This window comes from Salmo trutta, chromosome 20, assembly GCF_901001165.1.
Source record: "Salmo trutta chromosome 20, fSalTru1.1, whole genome shotgun sequence".
Taxonomy (NCBI): domain Eukaryota; kingdom Metazoa; phylum Chordata; class Actinopteri; order Salmoniformes; family Salmonidae; genus Salmo; species Salmo trutta.
The window spans coordinates 8,111,497-8,138,246 of record NC_042976.1 but is presented as its reverse complement, the minus strand read 5'-3'; the positions used below and the strand labels follow the sequence as shown (position 1 = coordinate 8,138,246).

Below are 26,750 nucleotides of genomic sequence, written 5' to 3'. Positions count from 1 at the left end.
GTCCAGGGTCACGCCAAGGTTCTTAGCACTCTGGGAGGAGGACACAAGGGAGTTGTCAACCGTGATGGTGAGATCATGGAACGGGCAGTCCTTCCCCGGGAGGAAGAGCAGCTCCGTCTTGCCGAGGTTCAGCTTGAGGTGGTGATCCGTCATCCACACTGATATGTCTGCCAGACATGCAGAGATGCGATTCGCCACCTGGTTATCAGAAGGGGGAAAGGAGAAGATGAATTGTGTGTCGTCTGCATAGCAATGATAGGAGAGACCATGTGAGGATATGACAGAGCCAAGTGACTTGGTGTATAGTGAGAATAGGATTTTTATTGACCAGTTTGAGATATGGCTTTTTCTTTGCAGCTCTGGAGCAGTGGCTTCTTCTTTGCTGAGTGGACTTTCAGGTTATGTCGATATAGGACTTGTTTTACTGTGGATATGGATACTTTTGTACCCGTGTCCTCCAGCATCTTCACAAGGTCCTTTGCTGTTGTTTTGGGATTGATTTGCACTTTTCGCGCCAAAGTACGTTCATCTCTAGGAGACAGAACACGTCTCCTTCCTGAGCGGTTTGACGGCTGTGTGGTCCCATGGTGTTTATACTTGCTTACTATTGTTTGTACAGATGAACGTGGTACCTTCAGGCATTTGGAAATTGCTCCCAAGGATGAACCAGACTTGTGGAGGTCTACAGTTTTTTTTCTGAGGTCTTGGCTGATTTCTTTTGATTTTCCCAATGATGTCAAGCAAAGAGGCACTGAGTTTGAAGGTAGGCCTTGAAATACATCCACAGGTACACCTCCAATTGACTCAAATGATGTCAATTAGCCTATCAGAAGCTTCTAAAGCCAAGAAATCATTTTCTGGAATTTTCCAAGCTGTTTAAAGGCACAGTCAACTTAGTGTATGTAAACTTCTGACCCACTGTAATTGTGATACAGTGAATTATAAGTGAAATAATCTGTCTGTAAACAACTGTTGGAAAAAGTAGATGTCTTATCCGACTTGCCAAAACTATAGTTGTTGAAAAATGAGTTTTAATGACTCCAACCTACGTGTATGTAAACTTCCGACTTCAACTGTACCTGGACACTTGTTTCACAATTTGCTTTTTTTTTTATAATCATGATTTATTCAAACAGTAATATGCAATTGACCAAAAATATACCAGCTTCCTGAAGAGGCAACAACGGAACGGGAATGCCCCATCTGTGTGTGTCAGGACTCAACATAAAGTGCCTTCAGAAAGTATTCGTACTCCTTGACCCCTTATTCCACATTTTGTTGTGTTATGGCCTGAATTCAAAATTGATTAAATATAAAACATTTTCTCACAATACCCCATAATGACAAAGTGAAAACATGTTTTTAGAAATGTTTGCTAAATTATTGAGAATTAAATCTCATTAACATAGTGTATTCAGAATCCTTGACTTTTTCCGCATTTTGTTAAGTTACACCCTTATTCCCCCCCAAAATAATCCTCAATCTCCACACAATACCCCACAATGAAAAGGCAAAACCAGGTTTTTATACATTTTTGCAAATGTGTAAAAAAAAATAATAATAATAAATTTACATAATTTTTCAGACCCTTTACTCAGTACTATGTTGAAGCACCTTTTGGAAGTGATTACAGCCTCTAGTCATCTTGAGTATGAATCTACAAGCTTGGCACACCTGTATTTGGGGAGTTTTTCACAATCCTCTCTGCAGATCCTCTCAAGCTCTGTCAGGTTGGAGGGGGTTGCACAGCTATTTTCAGGTCTCTCCAGAGATGTTTGATTGGGTTCAAGTCCGAGACTTGTCCCGAAGCCACTCCTGCGTTGTCTTCGCTGTGTGCTTAGGGTTGTCCTGTTGGAAGGTGAACCTTCACCCCAGTCTGAGGTCCTGAGCGTTCTGGAGCGGGATTTCTCTGTACTTTGCTATGTTCATCTTTGACTCGATCCTTACTAGTCTCCCAGTCCTTACCACTGAAGAACATCCCCACAGCATGATGCAGCCACCACCATGCTTCACCATAGGGATGGTGCCAAGTTTCCTCCAGACATGACGCTTGGCATTCAGGCCAAAGAGTTCAATCTTGGTTTCATCAGACCAGAGAATCTTGTTTCTCATGGTCTGAGAGTCTTTGGGTGCCTTTTGGCAAACTACAAGCGGGCTGTTGTGCCATTTACTGAGGAGTGGCTTCTGTCTGGCCACTCTCCATAAAGGTCTGATTGGTGGAGTGCTGCAGAGATGGTTGTCCTTCTGGAAAGTTCTTCCATCTCCACAGAGGAACTCTGGAGCTCTGTCAGAGTGACCATCGTGTTCTTGGTCACCTCCCTGACCAAGGCCCTTCTCCCCTGATTGCTAAGTTTGGCCGGGTGGCCAGCTATTGAAGAGTCTTGGTGTTTTCAAACTTTTTCCATTGAAGAATGATGGAGGCCACTGTGTTCTTGGGGACCTTCAATGCTGCAGAAATGTTTTGGTACCCTTCCCCAGATCTGTGCCTCGACACAATCCTGTCTCGGCAATTCCTTCTACCAATTTCTTTGCTCTGACATGCACTGTCAACGGTGGTACCTTATACACAGGTGTGTGCCTTTCCAAATCATGTCCAATCAATTGAATTTACCACTGGTGGACTCAAAGTTGTAGAAACTTATCAAGGATGCTCAATGGAAACAGGATGCACATGAGCTCAATTTTGAATCTCACAGCAAAGGGTCTGCATCTTTATGTAAATAAGCTATTTCATTATTACATTCGCAACAATTTCTGAAAACCTGTTTTCATTTTGTCATTATGGGGTATTTTTATTAAAGTAATAGGCCAAAGAACATTTTGAGAATTTATATAATTTCAATAAACAAATGGATAAGACTTTTAGGAGTAGAAGATGGCGCCGGAGAAGAAGGCTGACATTTTACGTGTTCCTATCCAATTGTGTTTTTTTTGTTCGTTTCTTTGCGTTGTTTGTAACTTCATTTTTTAACTTATTTTGTCTCGAAGTCTCAAGGTTTTGCTCGCCTGAGGTAGAGCATCTCATGATAAGCTGTAGACCACACTATCTACCTAGAGTTTTCATCTGTATTTTTCGTAGCTGTCTACATACCACCACAGACTGATGCTGGCACTAAGACCACACTCAATGAGCTGTATTCCGCCATAAGCAAACAGGAAAATGCTCACCCAGAGGCAGCGCTCCTAGTGGCCGGGGACTTTAATGCAGGGAAACTAGCACAGCCTGGCATATGTTCCGGGATTCCTCCGATGGTATTGAGAAGTACACCACATCAGTCATTGGCTTCATCAATAAATGCATCGATAACGTCGTCCCCACAATGACCGTACATACATACCCCGTCCAGAAGCCATGGATTACAGGCAACATCCGCACTGAGCTAAAGGGTAGAGCTGCCGCTTTCATGGAGAGGGACTCTAACCTGGAAGCTTATAAGAAATCCCGCTATGCCCTCCGACGAACCATCAAACAGGCAAAGCATCAGTACAGGACTAAGATCGAATCGTACTACACCGGCTTTGATGCTTGTCGGATGTGGCAGGGCTTGCAAACCATTATAGACTACAAAGGGAAGCACAGCCGAGAGCTGCCCAGTGACACAAGCCTACCAGACAAGCTAAACTACTTCTATGCTCGCTTCGAGGCAAATCATTCTGAAACATGCATGAGATCACCAGATGTTCTGGAAGCCTGTGTGATGACACACTCCGTAGCCGATGTGAGACCTTTTAAACAGGTCAACATTCACAAGGCCAGACAGATTACCAGGACATGTACTGTGATCATGCGCTGACCAACTGGCAAGTGTCTTCACTGACATTTTCAACCTTTCCCTGTCCGATTCTGCAATACCAACATGTTTTAAGCAGACCACCATAGTCCCTGTGCCCAAGAACACTAAATGACTACCGACCTGTAGCACTCACGTCTGTAGCCATGAAGTGCTTTGAACGGCTGGTCATGGCTCACATCAGCACCATTATCCCAGAAACCTTAGACCCACCCCAGTTTGCATACAACCCTAACAGATGATGTAATCTCTATTGCACTCCACACTGCCCTTTCCCACCTGGACAAAAGGAACAGCTATGTGAGAATGCTATTCATTGAGTACAGCTCAGCGTTCAACACCATAGTGCCCTCAAAGCTCATCACTAAGCTAAGGACTCTGGGACTAAACACCTCCCTCTGCAACTGGATCCTGGACTTCCTAACAGGCCGCCCCCAGGTGGTAAGGGTAGGTAACAACACATCGGCCACGCTGATCCTCAACACAGAGGCCCATCGGGTGTGTGCTCAGTCCCTTCCTGTACTCCCTGTTCACTCATGACTGCACGGCCAGGCACAACACCATCATTAGGTTTGCCGATGACACAACAATGGTAGGCCTGATCACCGACAACGACGAGACAGCATATAGGGAGGAGGTCAGAGATCTGGCCGTGTGGTGCCAGGACAACAACCTCTCCCTCAACGTGATCAAGACAAAGAAGATGATTGTGGACTACAGGAAAGAGGGCCGACGGGGCTGTAGTGGAGCAGGTTGAGAGCTTCAAGGTCCTTGGTGTCCACATCACCAACAAACTAACATGGTCCAAGCACACCAAGACAGTCTTGAAGAGGGCACACCAAAACCTATTCCCCCCCTGGAGACTGAAAAGATTTTGCGTGGGTCCTCAGATCCTCAAAGGTTCTACAGCTGCACCATCGAGAGCATCCTGACTGGTTGCATCACTGCCTGGTATAGCAACTGCTCGGCCTCTGACCGCAAGGCACTACAGAGGGTAATGTGAACGGCCCAGTACATCACTGGGGCAAAGCTTCCTGCCATCCAGGACCTCTATACCAGGCAGTGTCAGAGGAAGGCCTTAAAAATTGTCAAAGACTCCAGCCACGCTAGTCATAGGCTGTTCTCTCTGCTACCGCACGGCAAGCGGTACCGGAGCGCCAAGTCTAGGCCCAAGAGGCTTCTAAACATTTTCAACCCCTAAGTCATAAGACTCCTGAACATCTAATCAAATGGCTACCAAGACTATTTGTATTGCTGCCCCCCCCCCCTCCTTTTACACCGCTGCTAATCTCTGTGTTATCGTCTATGCACAGTCACTTTAATTACTCTACCTACATGTACATATTACCTCAATTTCCTCGCCTAACCGTTGCCCCCGCATATTTACTCTGTACCGATACCCCCCTGTATATAGTCTCGCTATTGTTATTTTACTGCTGCTCTTTAATTACTTGTTTCTTTTATTTGTTATTCTTATTCGGATTTTGTAAAAACAAAATTACTGCATTGTTGGTTAGGACTTATAAGTAAGCATTTCACTGGTCTACACCTGTTGTATTGAACGTATGTGAATAGTAACATTTCCCTTTGGTTTAGTTCCTATTGCAACTAAGACAAATGACTGAATGGATGACATACTGACTGACTGAGCTGAATGAAGGATGAATTAAATGTTCAAATATGTGTGAATGATGAGTTGCACACATGCATGCTCTGCACTTTATTTTGCTAGTAGGCAAATAGGCCTACATTAGGGTATAATGACTATGGCTGAATCCCTCCAGAAGGGCATCTTCTGAGGCTGAGGGGTGCTTTTCTGAAAGCGCATGGTGCTGTGGTGAGATCTCAAGCTCTTCAACTGGGCAGCAGTGTCGTGATGGAGGGATTAGCCTATACAGAGACTACCTAAGACCTCTGCGACAAAGTCCATACGTTCGTGACCCGATGCATGTAAATCATGTCAAATTATTTTAAATTCATGTTAACCCCTCCTACAGAATGTGCTTTGGCAAGATTGAGTAAAAAAAAAAATGTATATCAAAATACTAATTATTTATTTATTTATTTATTTATTTATTTATTTATATATATATATATATATATATATATATATATATATATATATATATATATATATATATATATATATATATATATATATATATATATATATATATATATATATATATATATATATATATATATATATATATATATATATATATATATATATTTATTATTTTTGGGGAGTGGCAAAGACTCCAGTTGTCATACATAATTAATAGATTCACCAAACAGCTATTATTAATCTGTTTCATTATTCCTGGTAGATTCTATTGGTTATGATTCATTATTCCTGGAAGATTCTATTGGTTATGATTGCGAACAGAGCCCAGAGAATGGGATGGTGCAATATTGAATTAGTTCTATTCTGATAAGGCGCATGCATGGGGATGTCCACGTCACCCAGAGATATGTCTATGCTGTAGAGATACCTAGCGGACTGAAACTTTACTGTGTTATGCTTGTCGACGTAGCACTCCTCACAGGCCGTTTGGTGTACGTTTTTTTTTGTTTTTGTGTGAGATGAAACCCTCAAGTCTGAAAGGTATTATTGTACTTCAGAAATTAAATAGAAGATTTGTTCAAGCCTTGAATGTTAGTCCGTAATCGTAACATTGTGTTTGTATGTTAACTGATGAAATTTCACGTTTACATTTAATGTTTCACTCATGGCTTTTCTTACAATCCTAACATTTTACGTACAGATTTTCATACAATACTAACGATACGTACGTTCAACCTGTTGGCAGGGATCTCGCTCCATAAAATCCGGTAACGAAGATCACGGCAGTGACTCAACCCATTCAATTCGAGTATAGTCTGGTACGACGTGACGCACCCCTCCTAGGGACGGCATGGAAGAGCACTAGTAAGACAGTGACTCAGCCCCCGTAATAGGGTCAGAGGAAAGGCAGACCAATCCATAAGCATTTAGCTCAATAGGAGAAAGCCCTGCCTACTGATTTCCTGCAATGGTAAAAGTTTAGGCCTATCAACTTTGTTCATTATTATTCTCATAAATTACTCCTAGTGTGTCTGTGGATAACCTCCTGATCATAGTGAGAAACACTTATGACAATAAAGCATTTCAAACTGTTTTCCATTCCATTACTCTGGTCCCATGTGGCTCAGTTGGTAGAGCGTGGTGTTTGCAATGCCAGGGTTGTGGATTCAATTCCCATGGGGGACCAGTACGGGAAAAAAAAAAATTGTATGAAATGTATGCATTCACTACTGTAAGTTGCTCTGGATAAGAGTGTCTGCTAAATGACTAAAATGTAAAAATGTATCAGTGGTTCCCAAACTTTTTAAAGTCCCGTACCCCTTCAAACGTTTAACCTCCAGCTGCGTTCATCCTCTAGCACCAGGGTCAGCTCACTCTCAAATGTTGTTTTTTTTGCCATCATTGTAAGCCTGCCACACACACACACACACACACACACACTATATTTATTAAACATAAGAAGGAGTGTTTAGGTTTTGTCACAACCTGGCTCGTGGGAAGTGACAAAGAGCTCTTATAGGACCAGGGCACAAATAATAATAATATTATAATAATCAATAATTGTGCTCTTTATTTAACCATCTCCTTATAAAACCTTATTTGTTCATCGAAAACTGTGAGTAACTCACCACAGGTTAATGTCAGTCTTTGGTCTTGGCCATGTGGAGAGTTTGGAATCTGATTGATTGATTGCTTCTGTGGACAGGTGTCTTTTATACAGGTAACAAGCTGAGATTAGGAGCACTCCCTTTAAGAGTGTGGTCCTAATCTCAGCTCGTTTCCTGAATAAAAGACACTTGGGAGCCAGAAATCTTTCTGATTAAAAGGGGGTCAAATACTTATTAAATGCAAATCATTTTATAACATTTTTGACATGCGTTTTTCTGGATTTTTTTGTTGTTATTCTGTCTCTCACTGTTCAAATAAACCTACCATTAAAATTATAGACTGATCATTTCTTTGTCAGTGGGCAAACGTACAAAATCAGCAGGGCATCAAATACTTTTTTCCCTCACTGTATATAGTTTTTGGGGCCTTTTCCCCCAGCATTGTCCCAGCCATATCCGTGACAGCAGGAAGAATAAAGTCATCCACAGTAGTATGGGACTTTCCTGTCCTACCCACTCGGTAGCTCACAATATAAGACGCTTCTAGCCCCTTCTTATTATTGGTATCTGTTGCTTTTATACATGTCTTACTACTCGAAAGTCGTCTTAATTCTCGCTCAAAAAACTCCTGTGGCTTATTTTTCAAATTGGCATGTTTTGTTTCTAAATGTCTGCGCAAGAGTTAAGGTTTTATCGAGTTCTGAGATAGTACTTTTGCACATACGCTACCGGTCAAAAGTTTTAGAACATCTACTCATTCAAGGAATTTTCTTTCATTTTACTATTTTCTACATTGTAGAATAATAGTGAAGCCATTTAAAACTATGAAATAACACACATGGAATCATGTGGTAACCAAAAAAGAGTTAAACAAATCAAAATATATTTTATATTTGAGATTTTTCAAATAGACACCCTTTGCCTTGGTGACAGATTTGCACACTCTTGGCATTATCTTAACCAGCTTCATGAGGTAGTCACCTGGAATGCATTTTGATTAACAGGTGTGCCTTCTTAAAAGTTAATTTAGATAACCCTATTTGGTAAAAGACAGAGTCCGTATTATGGCAATAACAGCTCAAATAAGCAAAGAGAATCAGGCCTTCTTGATCGAATTTCTGCAAAGAAACCACTACTAAAGAACACCAATAAGAAGAAGAGACCTCTTTGGGCCAAGAAACACAAGCAATGGTCATTAGACCGGTGGGAATTTGTCCTTTGGTCTGGTGTCCAAATGGGAGATTTTTGGTTCCAACCGCCGTGTCTTTGTGAGATGCGGTGTGGGTGAACGGATGATCTCCGCATGTGTATTTCCCACTGTAAAGCAAGGAGGAGGAGGTGTTATGGTGTGGGGGTGCTTTGCTGGTGACACTGTCTGTGATTTATTTAGAATTCAAGGCACACTTAACCAGCATGGCTACCACAGCATTCTGCAGCGATACGCCATCCCATCTGGTTTGGGCTTAGTGGAACAATGATTTGTTTTTCAACAGGACAATGACCCAACACACCTCCAGGCTGTGTAAGAGATATTTTACCAAGAAGGAGAGTGATGGAGTGCTGCATCAGATGACCTGGCCTCCACAATCCCCCGACCTCAAACAAATTGAGAGGGTTTGGGCTGAGTCACCCGCAGAGTGAAGGAACAGTAGCCAACACGTGCTCAGTATATGTGGGAACTCCTTCAAGTCTGTTGGAAAAGCATTCCAGGTGAAGCTGGTTGAGAGAATGCCAAGAGTTTGCAAAGCTGTCAATAAGGCAAAGGGTGGCTATTTGAAGAATCTCAAATCTAAAATATATTTTGATTTGTATTAAAAAAAATTGGATTCTACATGATTCCATATGTGTTATTTCATAGTTTTGATGTCTTCACTATTATTCTACGATGTAGAAAACAGTAAAAAATAAAGAAAAATCCTTGAATGAGTAGGTGTTATAAAGCAATTGACCGGTAGTGTATAACACACTGTGGCTGAGGAAAGACGCTACTCCCAATATAAGTGAACTCCAAATCAATGTAGTTCTCATCATATTTGCGCCTCTTCGAGGGTCCAACGTCCTGTCTGTTGTTCTGTGCTTTCCCGGATAAGAGGGCAGTAGCTCTTCAGCTGCATCAGATTCACAACTGTCAGTGTACATGTTAGCTGGGCTAACAACAAATGTAGAATTACTGATGCTAGCGTTGGATGTGCTCGTGAAAACAGAACAACTTGTCGTTGACAGGTGCACATGTAGTATTGCTGGTAGTAGCAGTACCACCAGTAGAGTTGGTGTGTGTCTCTATGGGCGCGGGCCTTACTTTTTTAACCATTTATCAATTTTCGAGCAAACGGAATGTGCAGCAGCTACGTTTGGCAACATACGGACCGTTATTGGAATTCCCGTGAGAAAGTAACGGTTAATGTGATTGGATGTTAATTATCTGACTAGGCTTCCTGTATTTGACATTGTGTTGTTATTTTGCTGAACACTAGATGGTTTAATTGTATTTTTGGCAGTGAAACAAGGCTTCTCAGGCAAGGAGAAAAAACTCACCCAAATGTATAGCCCCGTTGGAAAATATAAATGGACTGTTTGAAAATGTGATAAAAATAAATTAAAAAATAAAACATTTGAATCACATTTTTATTTGGCGTACCACTGACGGCATTGCGCGTACCCCAGTTTGGGAATACCTGCTCTACAGGCATCCATCTCTTGTGTGCATTTGTCTTGGGGCACAGTGTGCTCCTCTCTGTCAATCATACTGCCTCTGCAACAACAATAGCATCAGCCAAACTACCATACTATCTGTCCCCACAGAAAAACATTTCAAGTGTGAAGGTGTGATTCTGTGTCACTATGATTGAGTTTCCTGATATTGCATTAGTGTCCTGTCCTCTGAGCTGAATGGTCTTGGTCTGATAGGGGCGTGGGCTACTGCATCTTCAGGACATGATTGAGGCTCAACATGAATCTTTCATGAATGTTCTGGGGATGGTCTTTTGTGTCTTATTTTTATGGACGTCTTTGTCGCTTTCCTTGGTTGTCAATGAATTCTAGTGACCCTGTCCAGTAATGATGCTTCACTTTTATGTAAAATAAATATGTATATTGTATTTATAAAGCTGTAGGCATAGACTACTCATGTTAGGCTTAGGCCTACATTTAAGGGATTTATCTTGTCTAATAGTTAGCTTTCTTTTGTGTTTTTACTCTTATTCCAGGGTCGTTGTTCAAGAGAAAACTGTAAGTACCTTCATCCACCTTCTCATTTAAAAACCCAGCTAGAGATTAACGGACGCAACAACCTCATCCAGCAGAAGACGGCAGCAGCCATGCTAGCCCAGCAGATGCACTTCATGATCCCAGGCACGAGCATGCAGCCTGTAGTAAGTACAGTTTATTTGAACCCTGAAAGCTGATTGGTTGAAAATCGTAGTATATCAGACATTATAAACTGGGTGGTTCGAACCCTGAATGCTGATTGGCTGACAGCTGTGGTATGTATATCAGGCCGTATACCACGGGTATGACAAAACATTTATTTTTACTGCTCTAATTATGTTGGTAACCAGTTTATAATAGCAATAAGGCACCTCGGGGGTTGGTGACATGGCTAATATACCACGGCTAAAGGCTGTATCCAGGCACTCCGCGTTGCGTTGTGCGTAAGAACAGCCTTTAGTCGTGGTATATTGGCCATATACCACACCTCCTCGTGCCTTATTGCTTAATTATACACCATCCAAAAACTCAGATCCTTCATTTCAGATGTGTAGTAGTGTCTGTACTGACTGCTGTCCCTTCTCTTTTACAGCCTGCGTTCAATGTCACCCAGGGGCTTGGTACGAGCCCAGGTCTCAGCTACTCTCCTTACCTTACACCCATGACCTCCATGAGCCATGGGATGAGCCTGATACCCACGGAGCTGCTCCCCAGCACCCCAGTCATGGTTCCTGGAAGCCCCCCGGTCACACTCCAGAGCTCCAACTCGTCCTCCTCTTCCCCCTCACAGAAGCTATTGCGCGTTGACAAACTTGAGGTAACAAATCACCTTCACACGAACAAGAACAAGGCCGTATCATTGTCTGAGATATGCTGTATTAATACACTGAGTGTACAACACATTGAGAACACCTTCCTAATATTGAGTTGCAGCCCCCACTTTTGCCCTCAGAACAGCCTCAATTCGTTCAATGGCATTTACATCTTTTGTCTTGCCCATTCACTCTAAATGGCACACATACACAATCCATGTGTCAATTGTATCAAGGCTTAAAAATCCTTCTTTAACCTGTCTCCTCCACTCCATCTACACTGATATGAAGTGGATTTAACAAGTGACATCAATAATGGATCATAGCTTTCATATGGATTCACTTTGTCAGTCTATGTCATGGAAAGAGCAGGTGTTCATAATGTTTTGTAGACTCACTGCACACTCATTACGGAATGCCTGTTGACTGTCAAACAGGGTACATTTCCAGGACGCTATTACTTCATCCATCTCTTCCTGTGTGGTTGTCCTATTGTAGGTGTGTCGTGAGTTCCAGCGGGGGACCTGTGCGCGAGGCGAGACGGACTGCCGCTTTGCCCACCCCAGCGACAGCCCCATGATCGACACCAGTGACAACACGGTCACCGTCTGCATGGACTACATCAAGTCGCGCTGCTCCAGGGAGAAGTGCAAGTACTTCCACCCCCCTGCACACTTACAGGCCAAAATCAAATCCTCTCAACACCAGGTCAACCATACGGCTGTGGCAGCCCAGGCAGCAGCTGCAGCCATGGTAAGATGCTTCCCTCCAGACCCATGTGCAGCAGCATAGAACACACACCATTGGCCTATATAGCTACTATAATACTGTAGCATCCCTTCTGATTAAGGGCAACTTGTCCTATTCATTTTAAAATGCAATGTCTTCTTCATTCACAGCAGTAGGCCTACTATCTTAATCCTATTCAATAACCCTTTGTTGGTTGATTAGCTAACTTATTGAATGTGGAGCACTGCTTTATTTATAATAATAATAATTTAGTGGGTGCTTATATTTATCCTATTTCACACATGTACAAGTATGTATTATACTTATGTTTGAATTGGAAATGTGTTTTTTGCTTACCCCAACTCCCCCTGAGAGTGGGTCACAGCCAAGGTCCGCCATTATCAACAGCAACCCTGGAGCAGTTAGGGATAAGTGCCTTGCTCAAGGGCACATCTGCAGATTTTTCACCTTGTCAGTGCAGACATTTGAACTAGCGACCTTTCTGTTTCTGTTCCAATGCTCTAACCGATGGGCTACCTGCCACCCTATTTTTATTTACAATGTAGCTACATTAAAGATTGTTACATCTAATATATGCTCTTAAGACTCAAAATGTAGTTTGCCAAGTAAGTAGTAGTCCTCAATTGCCTTTAAACTGTCACATAGCATAAACATACATTTGTGTATCTCCTTATGTGATGCTAATCTTTTACCTAGCTGTTTAACTAACCTTTACCTAGCTGTTTAACTAAATATAACCTTTACCTAGCTGGTTCACTAACATTTACCTAGCTGGTTCACTAACCTTTACCTAGCTGGTTCACTAACCTTTACCAATTCGTTTAACTAAACTTTATCTAGCTGTTTAACTAAATGTAACATTTACCTAGCTAGTTAACGAACCTTTACCTAGCTGGTTAACTAACCTGTATCTAGCTGTTTAACTAAAGCTAGCCTTTACCTGGCTGTTTAATTAACTAAAGATAACCTTTTCCTAGCTGTTTAACTAAAGATAACCTTTACCTAGCTGGTTACCTAACCTTTACCTAGCTGGTTACCTAACCCTTACCTAGCTGTTTAACTAACCTCTATCTAGCTATTTAACTAAAGCTATCCTTTACCTAGCTGTTGAACTAAAGATAACATTTACCTAGCTAGTTAGCTAACCTTTACCTAGCTGTTTAACTAACCTTTACCTAGCAGGTTAGCTAACCTTTACCTAGCAGGTTAGCCAACCTTTACCTAGTTGTTTAACTAAAGATTAGCTTTGGCCGTCTCACTTTGCTTTCATGCTTTTTGAAAATCTATGTTCGATTTGCCAGCTGCTGCAAAGTGAACCCTGTTTCTACAGTTACTGTCTTGTTTCATTGTGATCTATTGTCTGCTGTTGGTTTTGCCTTCATCTTAAACTTCCAAGAAGTTCCTAAGAATAAAGCCCTATCTGCTAAACATCCATGGTCAAATTCTCCAGCAGCAGCATTTGAATAGCTGATTCAGCAGTTAACATTACTCATGTACACAATGTACACATTTCACATAATGGCACATTCAGACTTCTATTTTGGCTGTTAATTTTAACAACATGCATGGCCTTACATAGACTGTTCTGTATCCTCCATCCTTGCTCTGCTATTTTCTGTTCCTCCATATATTTTATCATCAGTTATCATCTGTTTTCATTTTTTGCATGGTCTCAGAATTACTTAAATACTGTTGTATTACAGCACTAGTATTACTAGAGTTGGTAAATGCTTTAGTACCTTGATACACTATATATACAAAAGTATGTGGACACCTTCAAATTACTGGATTTGACTATTTCAGCCACACCCGTTTGCTGACAGGTGTATAAAATCAAGCACAGAGCCATGCAATCTCCATAGACAAACATAGGCAGTAGATTGGCCTTACTAAAGAGCTCAGTGACTTTCAACAGGGCACCTTCATAGGATGCCACCTTTCCAACAAGTCCGACCGTTGCCCTGATCAACTAAGTGCTGTTATTGTGAACTGGAAACTTCGAGGAGCAACATTGGCTCAGCTGTGAAGTGGTAGGCCACACAAGTGGTAGGCCACACACTCACTACCGAGTTCCAAGCTGCCTCTGGGAGCAACGTCAGCACAATAACTGTTCATCGGGAGCTTCATGAAATGGGTTTCCATGGCTGAGCAGCAACACACAAGCTTAAGATTACAATGCACAATGCCAAGCGTCGGCTGGAGTGGTGGAAAGCTTGCTGCCATTGGACTCAGGAAACAGTGGAAATGTGTTCTCTGAAGTGATGAATCACGCTTCACCATCTGGCAGTCCGAGGGACGAATCAGAGTTTGGTGGATGCCAGGAGAACGCTTCCTGCCCCAATGCATAGTGCCAACTGTAAAGTTTGGTGGATGAGGAATAATGGTCTGGGGCTGTTTTCATGGTTCAGGCCCCTTAGTTCAAGTGAAGGGAAATCTTAACGCTACAGCATACAATGACATTCTAGACAATTCTGTCCTTCCAACTTTGTGTCAACAGTTTGGGGAAGGCCCTTTCCTTGTTCAGCATGACAATGGCCCTGTGCACTAAGCGAGGTCCATACAGAAATGGTTTGTTGAGATCGGTGTGCAAGAACTTGACTGACCAGCATAGCCCTGACCTCAACCATATCAAACACCTTTGGGATGAATTGGAACGCCGACTGCGAGCCATGCCTAATCGCCCAACATCAGTGCCCAACCTCACTAATGCTCTTGTGGCTGAATGGAAGCAAGTACCCACAGCAATATTCCAACATTTAGTGGAAAGCCTTCCCAGAAGAGTGGAGGCTGTTATAGCAGCAAAGGGGAGACCAACTCCATATTAATATCCATGATTTTGAAATGAGATGTTCGACGAGCAGGTGTTCACATACTTTTGGTCATGTAGTGATACGTCTGTAATGCTGAGGAATTTTGTAGTGTAGTGAAGGTACGGTTTTTGACTGAAACGATGAATGACCAATGTGTTTAACAAATTTAACAAAAAGTGCAAATTTGATACCTAATCTCACAATAAACAGAGCTCCACATTCTGTACATAAGTTATCATCAATTCAGTGGGTATATTGTTCTCTCTGTTCCCTATTTAGTATGACATGTAAAACACTCAAGATTACATCAATCAGACCTAGCTCTCAGTCGAGAACAAATTCACAAGGGTGACCATTCACAGTAGCCTAGCTAATGCCAGTTAGCCTTTTACCTCTTGTCTCTATTTCAAATTTATGTGTATTATGTACAATCCTGGTATAGCAATTGTCTGTCAATTAATGCATTACTAGAACGTTTATTTAGTAGACTAAACTGTATATTCAATTTGATAATGATTTGATAATTATGAACATATTTTGATCTACTACTGTTTCTGTTTTTTACATTAGAAAATAACCTCAGTCCTATTGTCGTTGCACAGTATTGTTGTGATTCTAAATTCTATTAGATTAAGCTATTAATGAGTATGGTAAATGCTTACATACTAATTCAGGAGTCAGTCGTATGTTTCCTTAAATCAGTTACATTTGTTTATTGTGCATGCCTATTGTTTTGTATGTGGTGGTAAACTGCATTCAGATTATTTTTGTTTTCTCCTTCTCACCTATCCACAATGCAATGCTGTCTCCATGACGCACCTCTGCTTGCTGTTACCTGTATGTTAATACGCTTGAATCCCATTGGCCCACTGCCATCATGTGCTCGCTGTCTGCTATTAAAAGACTCAGTCGACTGCCAAAGCAATGAAGCGACCCCTCGAGGCAACTGTAGACCTGGTACTTTGACCTTTCACCTTTTGCTTTGCATGTAGCTATTAATTGTACTGTAGCAACTCACATAATTTAATTTGTCATTTTTGTTTTTATAACTTCTTAAGACTCCTCTAGTATGTGTACAGAATCATTCACCGTCAGTTATCGTTCAGTAATTTAATAGGTGTTAAATTAACAGTATGAAGTTTTAGACATTCACTAATTTGATCATAAATACCTTTATTTTGTCATGTAATAGTTGTATACAGTTTTGCTCTACCATTTGGCAATGATTGTAATATTATTTACATACAGTATAAAGCTCATAGCCAGTAATATTATTTACATACAGTATAAAACTCATAACCAGTAATATTATTCACATACAGTATAAAGCTCATAGCCAGTGACATTATTTACATACAGTATAAAGTTCATAGCCAGTAATATTATTTACATACAGTATAAAGCTCATAGCCAGTGACATTATTTACATACAGTATAAAGTTCATAGCCAGTAATATTATTTACATACAGTATAAAGCTCATAGCCAGTGACATTATTTACATACAGTATAAAGTTCATAGCCAGTAATATTATTTACATACAGTATAAAGCTCATAGCCAGTGAATTTTTGAGAGCTACTGTTAAGTGTTTTATCTGTGTTGTGTTAACATGTTCTTTGTCCTCGGCAGGCGTTCCCTTATGGCTGCATGCAGCCCCAACCAAAGAGACAAGCACTGGAGAAGAGCCACGGGGCCAGCTCCTTCTTCAACCCCAGTATGTTGCACTACCAGCAGGCTCTGGCCAATGCACAGCTCCAGCAGACAGCTGCGTTCTATCCCACAGGTATGATTCATAGCTCCACAGCCCAATTGTCTGAGTATAATCCATGGCTCCACAGCCCAGCTGTCTGAGTATAATCCATGGTTCCACAGCCCAGCTGTCTGAGTATAATCCATGGTTCCACAGCCCAGCTGTCTGAGTATAATCCATGGTTCCACAGCCCAGCTGTCTGAGTATAATTCATGGCTCCACAGCCCAGCTGTCTGAGTATAATTCATGGTTCCACAGCCCTGCTGTCCCTTTATGACTAATGAGGACTTTATAATTATATAATTCACTCCTCATTCGCTCCCTGCTAATGTTTGGTGGTTATATCTGTTTAAGGTGTCTTATTGTGAGTCAGGTGTCTTTCCTTGTTTTTCTGCATTCCTAGCTATGATGAAGTAATGCAACACCTTGTAATTTGAGCTGTTAATTATTTGCAAATTATGCACATTCAATGTCACTGTCACATGCGTAATAGTTCAATGTCCTGGCAGTTAGATATATCAGTGCGTCCAGATGACATCATCCAGGTTGGTTGAAGGAGACCTGCTTTAATCAAATGTATCAAATTCAGACCATTGGCCTACATTGTTGTGATACAGTAAGTACATGGCTAAGTAGAACCCCATATGAATATACCATTATAAACTGGGTGGTTCGAGCCCTGAATGCTGATTTGGCTGACAGCTGTGGTATATCACGGGTATGACACAGCATTTATTTTTACTTCTCTAATTACGTTGGTAACCAGTTTATAATAGCAATAAGGCACCTCGGGGGTTTGTGGTATATGGCCACTTCACTTTGCATCGTGCATAAGAACAGCCCTTAGCCGTGGTATATTGGCCATATATACCACACCCCCTCGGGCCTTATTGCTTAATTATATCATGAGCTTAGCTCTTTCTCTCATCATGGCCTTCCTCTGACAGCCATAATCAACAGTAACAGCCACTATGCACTCTTGTTTGATGCTTTATCGCCCTACTAAATTAACTACTGTACTGCCTGGCTGCCCTAGCACTGATTCCCATGTCAGTCGACAGGAGCTATTTTATTCTGCAAGTCTCATCTACACCCTACACTTAAACCCACACATTATACTTCTAACACACATCGGTTGTCATGGGCTTGTATCTGTGTATGCTCGCCAAGCTAAAGAACCCTTGGTTTACATTGAGGGGTTAATGTCTGGCTTGTATTTGGTTTTTGAATGTGTAAAAGCATGCTGAAAACTAGCTAACCTGTTTTTCTCCCTCATTTTCCTCTACTCACTTCCCACTGCACAATCACACAGGGTCAGTGTTTTGCATGTCTCCTGCTACCGGCGTTGGTAGGTCCCTTGTTTCTTTTTTCTGATATCACCTCTAATGAATGGAGAATATGGGTGGAATGTTCTCTCTGTTGGTTTAAAATACTTTCCTGTTATTCCAATGTTAAATATTCTCTGGGTCAGGGGGTAAGGGTGTTTTTATATACGTTAGGAACCAGTACATTTTTAAATCACCTGTGTGAAAGTGTATTTTATAACAAGTTTCAGCATATATTTTTTTCTCGGTTAGCTATATCCGTGACAAAGCTCTGGCTTTTATTTTATACTCTTCGCCATCACTGAGTGGCCTACTTTTTTCTTATGATTATTTAGTTTATTTGTTTTGTGTCTGTTGTTCTCTGTAGTGATAATCATACCGTTGTAGATAATACAAGTATTCAAAATATGTGACATCAGTTATAAGCGCTGCTGGTTGATATTTATAGTTCTTTACTGCTCTGTGCATTAGGACATTTGATCAGTTTCCCAGAGATTTTATTGGACAGGTCTTGGTCTTTCCTCTATTTGTATAAAAAGGGAACTTATTTCTAACACAGCAGTGAAGATACCTTCCTAATGATGATATAAGCAAAACATCATTTTTCCATGTCGTAATTGGAAGCGTTTAGTTTCAAATTGTCTTCTCTGGGAATCAGACAAATATCTGACAAGTTTCCTGAACTGTTACTTAAAACAGCTTTCCTCCATTATTTATCCCATGCTTTCTTGCTTTGCACTGTGATTGCATAACCCTTTGCACTGTGATTGCATAACCCTTTGCACTGTGATTGCATAACCCTTTGCACTGTGATTGTATAACCCTTTGCACTGTGATTGTATAACCATTTGCACTGTGATTGCATGACCCTTTGCACTATGATTGCATGACCCTTTGCACTGTGATTGCATGCCATCTGCTGGTCTAACCTAGGGATCCTGAGTGGCGCAGTGGTCTAGCAGCGTCACTACAGACCCGGGTTTGATCCCGGGCTGTATCACAACCGGCCGTGATCGGGAGTCCCAAAGGGCGGCGCACAATTGGCCCAGCGTCGTCCGGGTTAGGGGAGGGTTTGGCCGGGGTAGGCCGTCATTGTAAATAAGAATTTGTTCTTAACTGACTTGCCTAGTTAAATAAAAGAAATATACAAAAAAAAATGTTAAATCAAGGTTACATTAAAATAAAAACCTAATGATGGCTTGCTGCTGATGTTTTGTACTGTATTCACCATGCGAAGAAGAAATAGACTAAATGTTGCTATGGTTACCATAATGCTCCAGCTACCTGTTCATTGCTTCCATGGTTCCCTTCCTGAAAAAGTACCCATGATGTACAGTGCTACGCCTGCTACTGTCTCTGCAGCAACTACTCCTGCCACAAGTGTTCCCTACGCAGCAACAGCACCAGCCAATCAGGTTTGCTCCTTTTTTAAAGCCTTCTTTCATGAATCCCTGAGCTCTGAATAAGTGCTGGTCATGACATCATCAAGGCTCTCCTGCCTGTTGCCTTGCTTATTAGCAAGCTTGACTAGAATGGTTCTACATGCTGTATTAAAATATAGTAATGACAGAAAGCACTTAGAGAGCGCTCATTTGCAAATAGTAGTTTGTTGCAGAACTTCCTTAATAGTTTTTTATTTAGTGACAATTGATTTTTATTTAATTCAGGTGTGACTATAATTCTGTCAAGTGATGGGGGGAAAAAAAGCTCTAGATAAGCCTATGGGTTGAACCAGCCTAAATTAGCCCCTCAGACTGAAGAGACCAATTGGATGAATGAAAGCTTAGAATCTGCTGTTATTATCACAAGGACTTAAGTGTGTGTGTGTATGTGTGTGTGTGTGTGAGAGAGAGGGCTGGGCGTTATGGACAAAATATATCACTGTATTTTTTTTTTTAAAGTCGGACCGTATTTGATGGTAATTTTATGTTTTTGAATAATAAAAGTTCTTAATGTGCTTCATGAGTAGTGTGTGACTCTAGGGTGGCAACACATACTTTCTTAAGTGATTTGAATGGGTTTTCTGCCATTCTGATTGTTTGATACAGTTCAATTCAACTTCAATCAAAAATAATTGTCGACATTTTCATAAATTTCTGCATTTCTTTTTCTTGTACTCATTTGAGATCATTTCCACACAATGGGCTGGACGATATGGGCAAACAATTCTTGGCCTTATTTTTGGCCTTATTAATATTTTTTTTGGGGGGGTGAACTGTTGAAATCATGGAAATAGAATGATTATTCTAGTTCTGTAGTTAGAATATAATAGTGGGCACTTTGAATACAGTGTTCTTTGACATGACAATTAATTAAAATGCCAGGGAGGAGTTATTGTGACAGGGTAGGAAGCCAAAGTGTTGGTCAGTGTTTCCTAGCGGACCCTATAATATTTGGTTACATATTGAATGTATTCTCTTAGCTACTTCATGTAGCGAACACATTCATGCTTCCTCTTTGATTTAGAAGATACTGTTGCACAAACAACATGCTGATTTAGGTGTACACCATCACCGGTATTATCAGGCTAACAAGATTTAGGCCCAACTTGCTAAGAAAACACAAACTAGTTGTTTGAAGATGTAAGAAACACAAACTAATAGTGTAGTTATAGAATGTTAGTGGATTTATATTAAGAAGCAAAGTGAAAACAGCCTTGATGTCATCAGTGGTTTAGTGGATGGTATACCCACTTATTTTTCAGTGGGCATTGCGTATACTCACTTCTTAATCCCCACTGATACATATCAAAGTAGTGTAGTGGAGGTATATGATGTATAAATACATTTTGCAAATATCCATCTCATGTGCTAGAGAAACACTGCTAATCAAACAGTAGTGCTAGGTGCCTGCACACTTCAATTAAAGGGGAACTACTCTCAGCAATCAACATTTCTTCGATTTTCCCCCCCCCCCCCCCCCCCCCCCCCAGACCTCAAAAGTGGTCTCCTGATGTGGTTTTGTTATGGACTTAGAATATACCATTTTGTTGTTTAAAAAGTAAATAGAAAAAAATAAAAAGGTCTGACTTTGAGAACGAAAATCTGAAAATAATGGGTAAAAATCTGAACCTGTGAATTTCTGCCTCAGTTTATCTGTTTCAATAGTAGGCCTACTATTATCCTACTGCACAGTACAGCTTGGGTTGGCCTGACTGTGAAAGACCAATATGGGCTTCATCATTTTAGATCATTCAGAGTGTATGTCACTGCTTCTCATAGAATGTTTCACACAGTGCGCCTTTCCTTTGCCCAAACGGGCCGTTCGGCAAAGATCGTGGCAAAATTAGAGTATACCCACTTCTCAAGGCACCGCTACACCACTGGTTGTCGTCAACATTGTTGCATGTGCTGCATTGACCATGCAGACTGAACAAAGTTTCTCGTGATCGAGGAACAACAAATGCGCTCCTTGAGTACCAGGGGGCGGGGGCTAGGTCTGTGTGGAAAGTGGTACGGAGAGAGATGACTCAAGTAGCAAAGTAAACTATAAAAATGGACGTTACACACAGCGTATCACATTTAACAAACCAAACGTTCAAATACCGTTATAGAAAGTGAAGTAAAAACCCAAACCGGTCCTGCATCAATACCGATATATAGTACAATACGGTATACCGCCCAGCTCTAGTGTGTGTGGGACAGGGCTGTCACATGTGCCTGTGACTTCCCTGTGTTGCCTCTTTTAGACACTTCCACTTGGGGGTCAGGTCAGATTCTGGGAGAACATTAAAACATACACATACTTGCAAACCACCAGCCTTGTCCTGAAGCTCTTATTCTGCTGGATATTTTGGTATTTTTTTCACCCAGGTTGTTAACATGGAATATACACTGAGTGTATAAAACATTAGGAACACCTGCTCTTTCCATGACATAGACTGACCACGTGAATCCAGGTGAAAGCTACGATCCCTTATTGATGTCACTTGTTAAATCCACTTCAATCAGTGTAGATGAAAGGGAGGAGACAGGTTAAAGAAGGATTAGAAAGCCTTGAGACAATAGAGACATGGATTGTGTATGTGTGCTATTCCAATATTAGCAAGGTGTTCCTAATGTTTGGTGTACTCACTCAGTGTATGTGTGTGTCTCCCGAGTGGCGCAGCTGTCTAAGGCACTGCATCTCAGTGCAAGAGGTGTCACTGCAGTCCCTGGTTCGAATCCAGGCTGCATCATATCCGGCTGTGATTGGGAGTCCCATAGGGCGGTGCACAATTGGGCCAGAGTTGGCTGGGCTAGGCCGTCATTGTAAATAAGAGTTATTGTTCTTAACTGACTTGCCTAGTTAAATAAAATAAATATACAAAAAAAATCTCTAGCTAGGCTATACATAATTTTTTTTACTTTCTCTGATTTCAGTTAGTTTTTGTTGAGATTTGCAACATTTTACTTTGCTCTTTTGTTGTCGATTTTTGTTATTTTTATTTTCAATGTTATTACAATAACCTGGGTATGTAAACTACTGCCTCAGCTGTGAATCTTATCTGAAGATGTCTCAACTCAACAGAATTATGTTTGTTTTACATGCAGGATTTAAATGTATATTTTACCCATGGTTTTCTTTGTTTCGTCAGCATTGTTTGATTATACTGGTCACAGTTTTGCTACTGTTCTACTTCTGCAGATAAGAACCCTTTTTCTTTCATCATTTCCTGCCATGAATCTTGTACAGAACTGCATCAGTACTGTTTTTGTCTTCCAAAAACTCACTGGTACTGTTACTTGGACCTAAGGGCAATCGGTCATGTTGATTTTGAATGCCACCAATTGAGTAACATGATGTCTCAATCTCTGCTCCTAAAACAGATCATCCTCAAGTAACTAACAGGAAAGGAACAGAGTGTCAAGACGCTGCCCTTAGAGGTCCCAAACAGCCCGTCTGTAAATACTACATTTGCTCCACAAGAGAACTACAGCAACCTGCATGCTGAGAAGAAGATTAGAGGCAATGTATAACATTGAGCTATGGTAAAATATATATATATATATACAGATGACATACCTGTGTTGCTAGGACTACTACCATTACTGATATGTAAATGACTGATTTTATTATATGTATACACACATGATTGGGGATTCTGAAAATGTAATTATAAAGGTATTCAACAATTACTTTTATGACCTTTTTAATGTTTTGCTAAAACTACACAACTCACCCAAATCATTATTTTATTTTTTTTTCAGAAATGATTGTGCATCTAAGTGTTTGATTAATTTTATTTAAAACACAGACCATTGAAAGCTCTCTTGTTTTTACCCTATATACAAATTTCCACTTGGCCTGTGCATCAGGCTGGAAGGAGTGCTCTTCTTGTTCTTGTAAAGGATGAATGTGACGGAGGATGGATAGTCTGTTGTTGTTTATCTGATGGTTGTTCTCTGAGTATAGGATCACTGCTCCCCCTCCCGGTGTGCCTTGGTCCCTTTATGATGAAGGAATAAGACATGATAATAGCAGAACATTTAATTATTCTACCTTATGGTGGCCAAATGGCAGTGATTTAATCAGCCACTAATTCCAGAATTGATAATGAATCTAGCGATCACTGGTTCCAAGTGTCTGTTTGCGCTGCACTGTTTGCGTTATGTCTATTGGGCCTTGAGTGTTTTAGCATTCATCCAAGAAACAACATATACCAGATGTGCCAATGACCTAGCAGAGTGATTGGTGGGCTGAAAATAAGCCACCTTAGAGGAACTGAAAGGCTGAGTAAGAGTTTGGTATTACAGACATTTAAAGGGTTAGGTGGTTATACTCCCAAGGCCACAGACATTAAAGGGGGACCAGAATGATACGACTTCAAAAGAAAGGTATAGTACATGTGATCTTTGTTAAAAAGGCTGACTTACACATGATGGGAGGTCACTTGTTAATCCTGTCTTATTTTAACTGTAGAAGTGCCTAAAGTAATGTGTATATAACATGCATCTTGAAAAGGCTCTGTGTGAAAAAATATTACACATTAAATAGAAAACCCTCACAATTTCTCAAAACACTCCACAGTCTCACAATAATCACTTCTGGAAGAAAATTAACACCTGTTTTGTGTGATGTGAATTCAGTGCATTGGTACTCTTTGTACAGTGGGTTAGTTTTTACTGCTTTAACGTTTCATTGATCATTTACTTTTTTTTTGTTTTGAGATGTCAATATCTGACAGATCTGAACATGACTGCTTTGGCATGATGTTCAGTGAGGGTTCATTATGTAACATGGTTTAGCTTCATTCTTAATGAGTTGAAAGTGTTTTGCGACTAAAAAAAAGTGATTGGAGATGAGATTAGAAAACCGGATATGTATGGTAATTCTATGTTGCTAACTCATTCTTCTCTTTATACAGCTGTCTTTATCATATCCTCACGTTTACTGCATTGATATCATAGTCTAACATCTTTCAAGTAGAATGTATCACAATATATGTTTTAGTGGTAGGACGTGGTCACATTACAAATGTAAGGAAACTCATAACTCTACATATGTTATTGTCAAAGCTTCATTGTATTTACAAACTGGTCTATAAAACTAGCACTTACAAACACAAGACAGATTTATCCACCAGTCCAAAGTCTATACCTGTTATTTACAGTAGGGTATAGAAGACTAATGAAGCCAGTTATTTACAGAAGGATATAAAAGACAAAAACAAAGTTAAAAATATTGAACTATTTACAATGTATCTACACGTACCATTATTTTACCTTTTTGCTCAAACTTGTATGTTTTTATTTGATCTTGAAATAACAGTTAAAATTTTCACACAGGTGCAAACTCTAAATGCTACCCAGTCTTTCATTCTCCCCTTTTAATTTTGTGTGTGAGTGAAATCTGTAGATGTAAAAAAAAAAAAAAAAATCTTAACAGTATCAAGGACATTTTTTTCCATGATGTTTGATCAATTCAGACAATCAACAATGAGACTCCTTTACGCATGTCCTTACCATCTTTGTCCTTTTCCAACACTTTTTTTTATTTAACATTTTCAGAAAAGTTCATTTTTATGTAATGTTTGATGGAAATAAATGGAATATACTTAGTTTTATTTGTTTAACATTAGTTATTGAACAATGTTGTATTCTATTTTAAAATGAATGTAATTTATTAAGCTGAGCTTTGCTCTGCTGGTGGTTCCTCAAAAGGACCTGTCCTGTCACGTTAGCCTATGAAAAACCGTCTGTGATCAGGGATGGAATGTTGGAGCTACCAATGGCAAGCTTCCACATCTCATCTTTGTCACTGCCTTGTCACTTATACAGGACAACACACTGCAGTACGAGCAAGGTTGTAGAATTGCTTTTATTATGTATAAAAACAGTTTATTGTATAGGTCACAGTCTACCAAAAAATAAACATTTAAGTAAATGTACTTTTCATTGTAGTACAGTATAATTTCATAACTATATTAATTTGTCTCCTAAAGTTGCAATTACGGAAGCTCTGTATTTTTGGAAATGATGTAATTGTTATGCTTTTCTAGAGCACTGCAACACACTAGATTGTATTGCCGGAATCTGAACATTTCCTATTTTGTGGCAAAAACAATATTTTCAGTATCATGTTGCCTTGGTATCACAGTAGTATATTGATTTTGCATTTGACAGCCTACCCATGGCATTTACATACCCATTAATACATGTTCTAATCTTTCTATTCCACCAGATAAAAAACATCCCTGGACTCATACAGACAAGGGAAAACTCAAAAAAGCACTTTTGTTAAACATATAGTCGTGGGTATGGCTAATGTGGCAATGATTCTCCTAAATTATGTCAATTGTTGACCGAAGGCATCTTTCACAAGAAAAAAATGTTTCTATGAAAATGTATGTTTATTTCAATGTTAATTTCAACTTGATTTTTGCTAAATGTTTTGAATGTTATTATAGCTAGATAAATCTGCACCTGAAAATCAGTCGAGATTTTAGACCACTCAATCAAAAGATTTGGACAGTCAGAATGTGTTCACTTTTACTGACCCAATAGTAACATGATTCCTTAGCACTTTGTGAACAGTTGGTAAACTGATCTGAGCAGACTAGCTTATTAGTGATCTTTGCCTTGCCTTTTGATGTATTGTTCTTAAGTTGTTCTGTGTTAGCACTCATGAAATATAAGGATTGTAATTAGACTATTGCAATTTGTGAAATATGCTGTTTTAATTCTCACTACAGTACATTTTCATTTTGAGGTCAAAATGGTAGATTGTAAAGAGTGCAGTCAAATATTTCACTGAGAAAAGCTTGATGATGAGAAAACTGACAGGTGCCATTCTAAATGGTGGTGCTACAGTTACTGCAGGGTTATGTTTAAACTGCTGTGCTGGTTCACATATGGTTCCATCTGTTGTGCCGTACTCTAGAACAGAGGGGACAAACCCTTACTAATTTTGAATCTGTTCATGTGGCAATTTTAAATGTTTTATTTGTGCTCATTTATGTTCTATACAGTAGTTTTGGTAAATGCAAAATTGTGTAAAATCTAATGTTAAAAAATAAATAAAAGTTTAAGTAAATGCCAAGTTTTCTGATTCCTTTGTTTTGGTGATTCACATAGGAAATAATAGGCCTATTTATTTAGGGTATTTTATATAAGCAGAGGACATTATTTCAAAAGCCCAAATAATGAAA

At 40.1% G+C, this 26,750-nt stretch overlaps 1 protein-coding gene across 7 annotated transcripts in view; it reads left to right on the top strand.

Annotated features, from left to right (window-relative positions):
* LOC115155503 (muscleblind-like protein 2a) overlaps window positions 1–26,635 on the top strand; it is a 51,038-nt gene extending 24,403 nt beyond the window's left edge. For 2 of the 7 annotated variants that reach the window (XM_029702164.1, XM_029702165.1), the window contains exons 3-10: window positions 10,673–10,837; window positions 11,266–11,490; window positions 11,984–12,238; window positions 15,949–16,002; window positions 16,676–16,829; window positions 18,109–18,144; window positions 19,442–19,536; window positions 22,930–26,635. In XM_029702164.1, the coding sequence (XP_029558024.1) occupies window positions 10,673–10,837; window positions 11,266–11,490; window positions 11,984–12,238; window positions 15,949–16,002; window positions 16,676–16,829; window positions 18,109–18,144; window positions 19,442–19,536; window positions 22,930–22,944 (999 nt within the window). In that variant the 3' untranslated portion in view covers window positions 22,945–26,635. The remainder of the gene's footprint in view (window positions 1–10,672; window positions 10,838–11,265; window positions 11,491–11,983; window positions 12,239–15,948; window positions 16,003–16,675; window positions 16,830–18,108; window positions 18,145–19,441; window positions 19,537–22,929) is intronic. The other 5 variants (XM_029702168.1, XM_029702167.1, XM_029702170.1 and 2 more) reach the window with 5 other exon arrangements.
* Window positions 26,636–26,750: the final 115 nt, after the last annotated feature.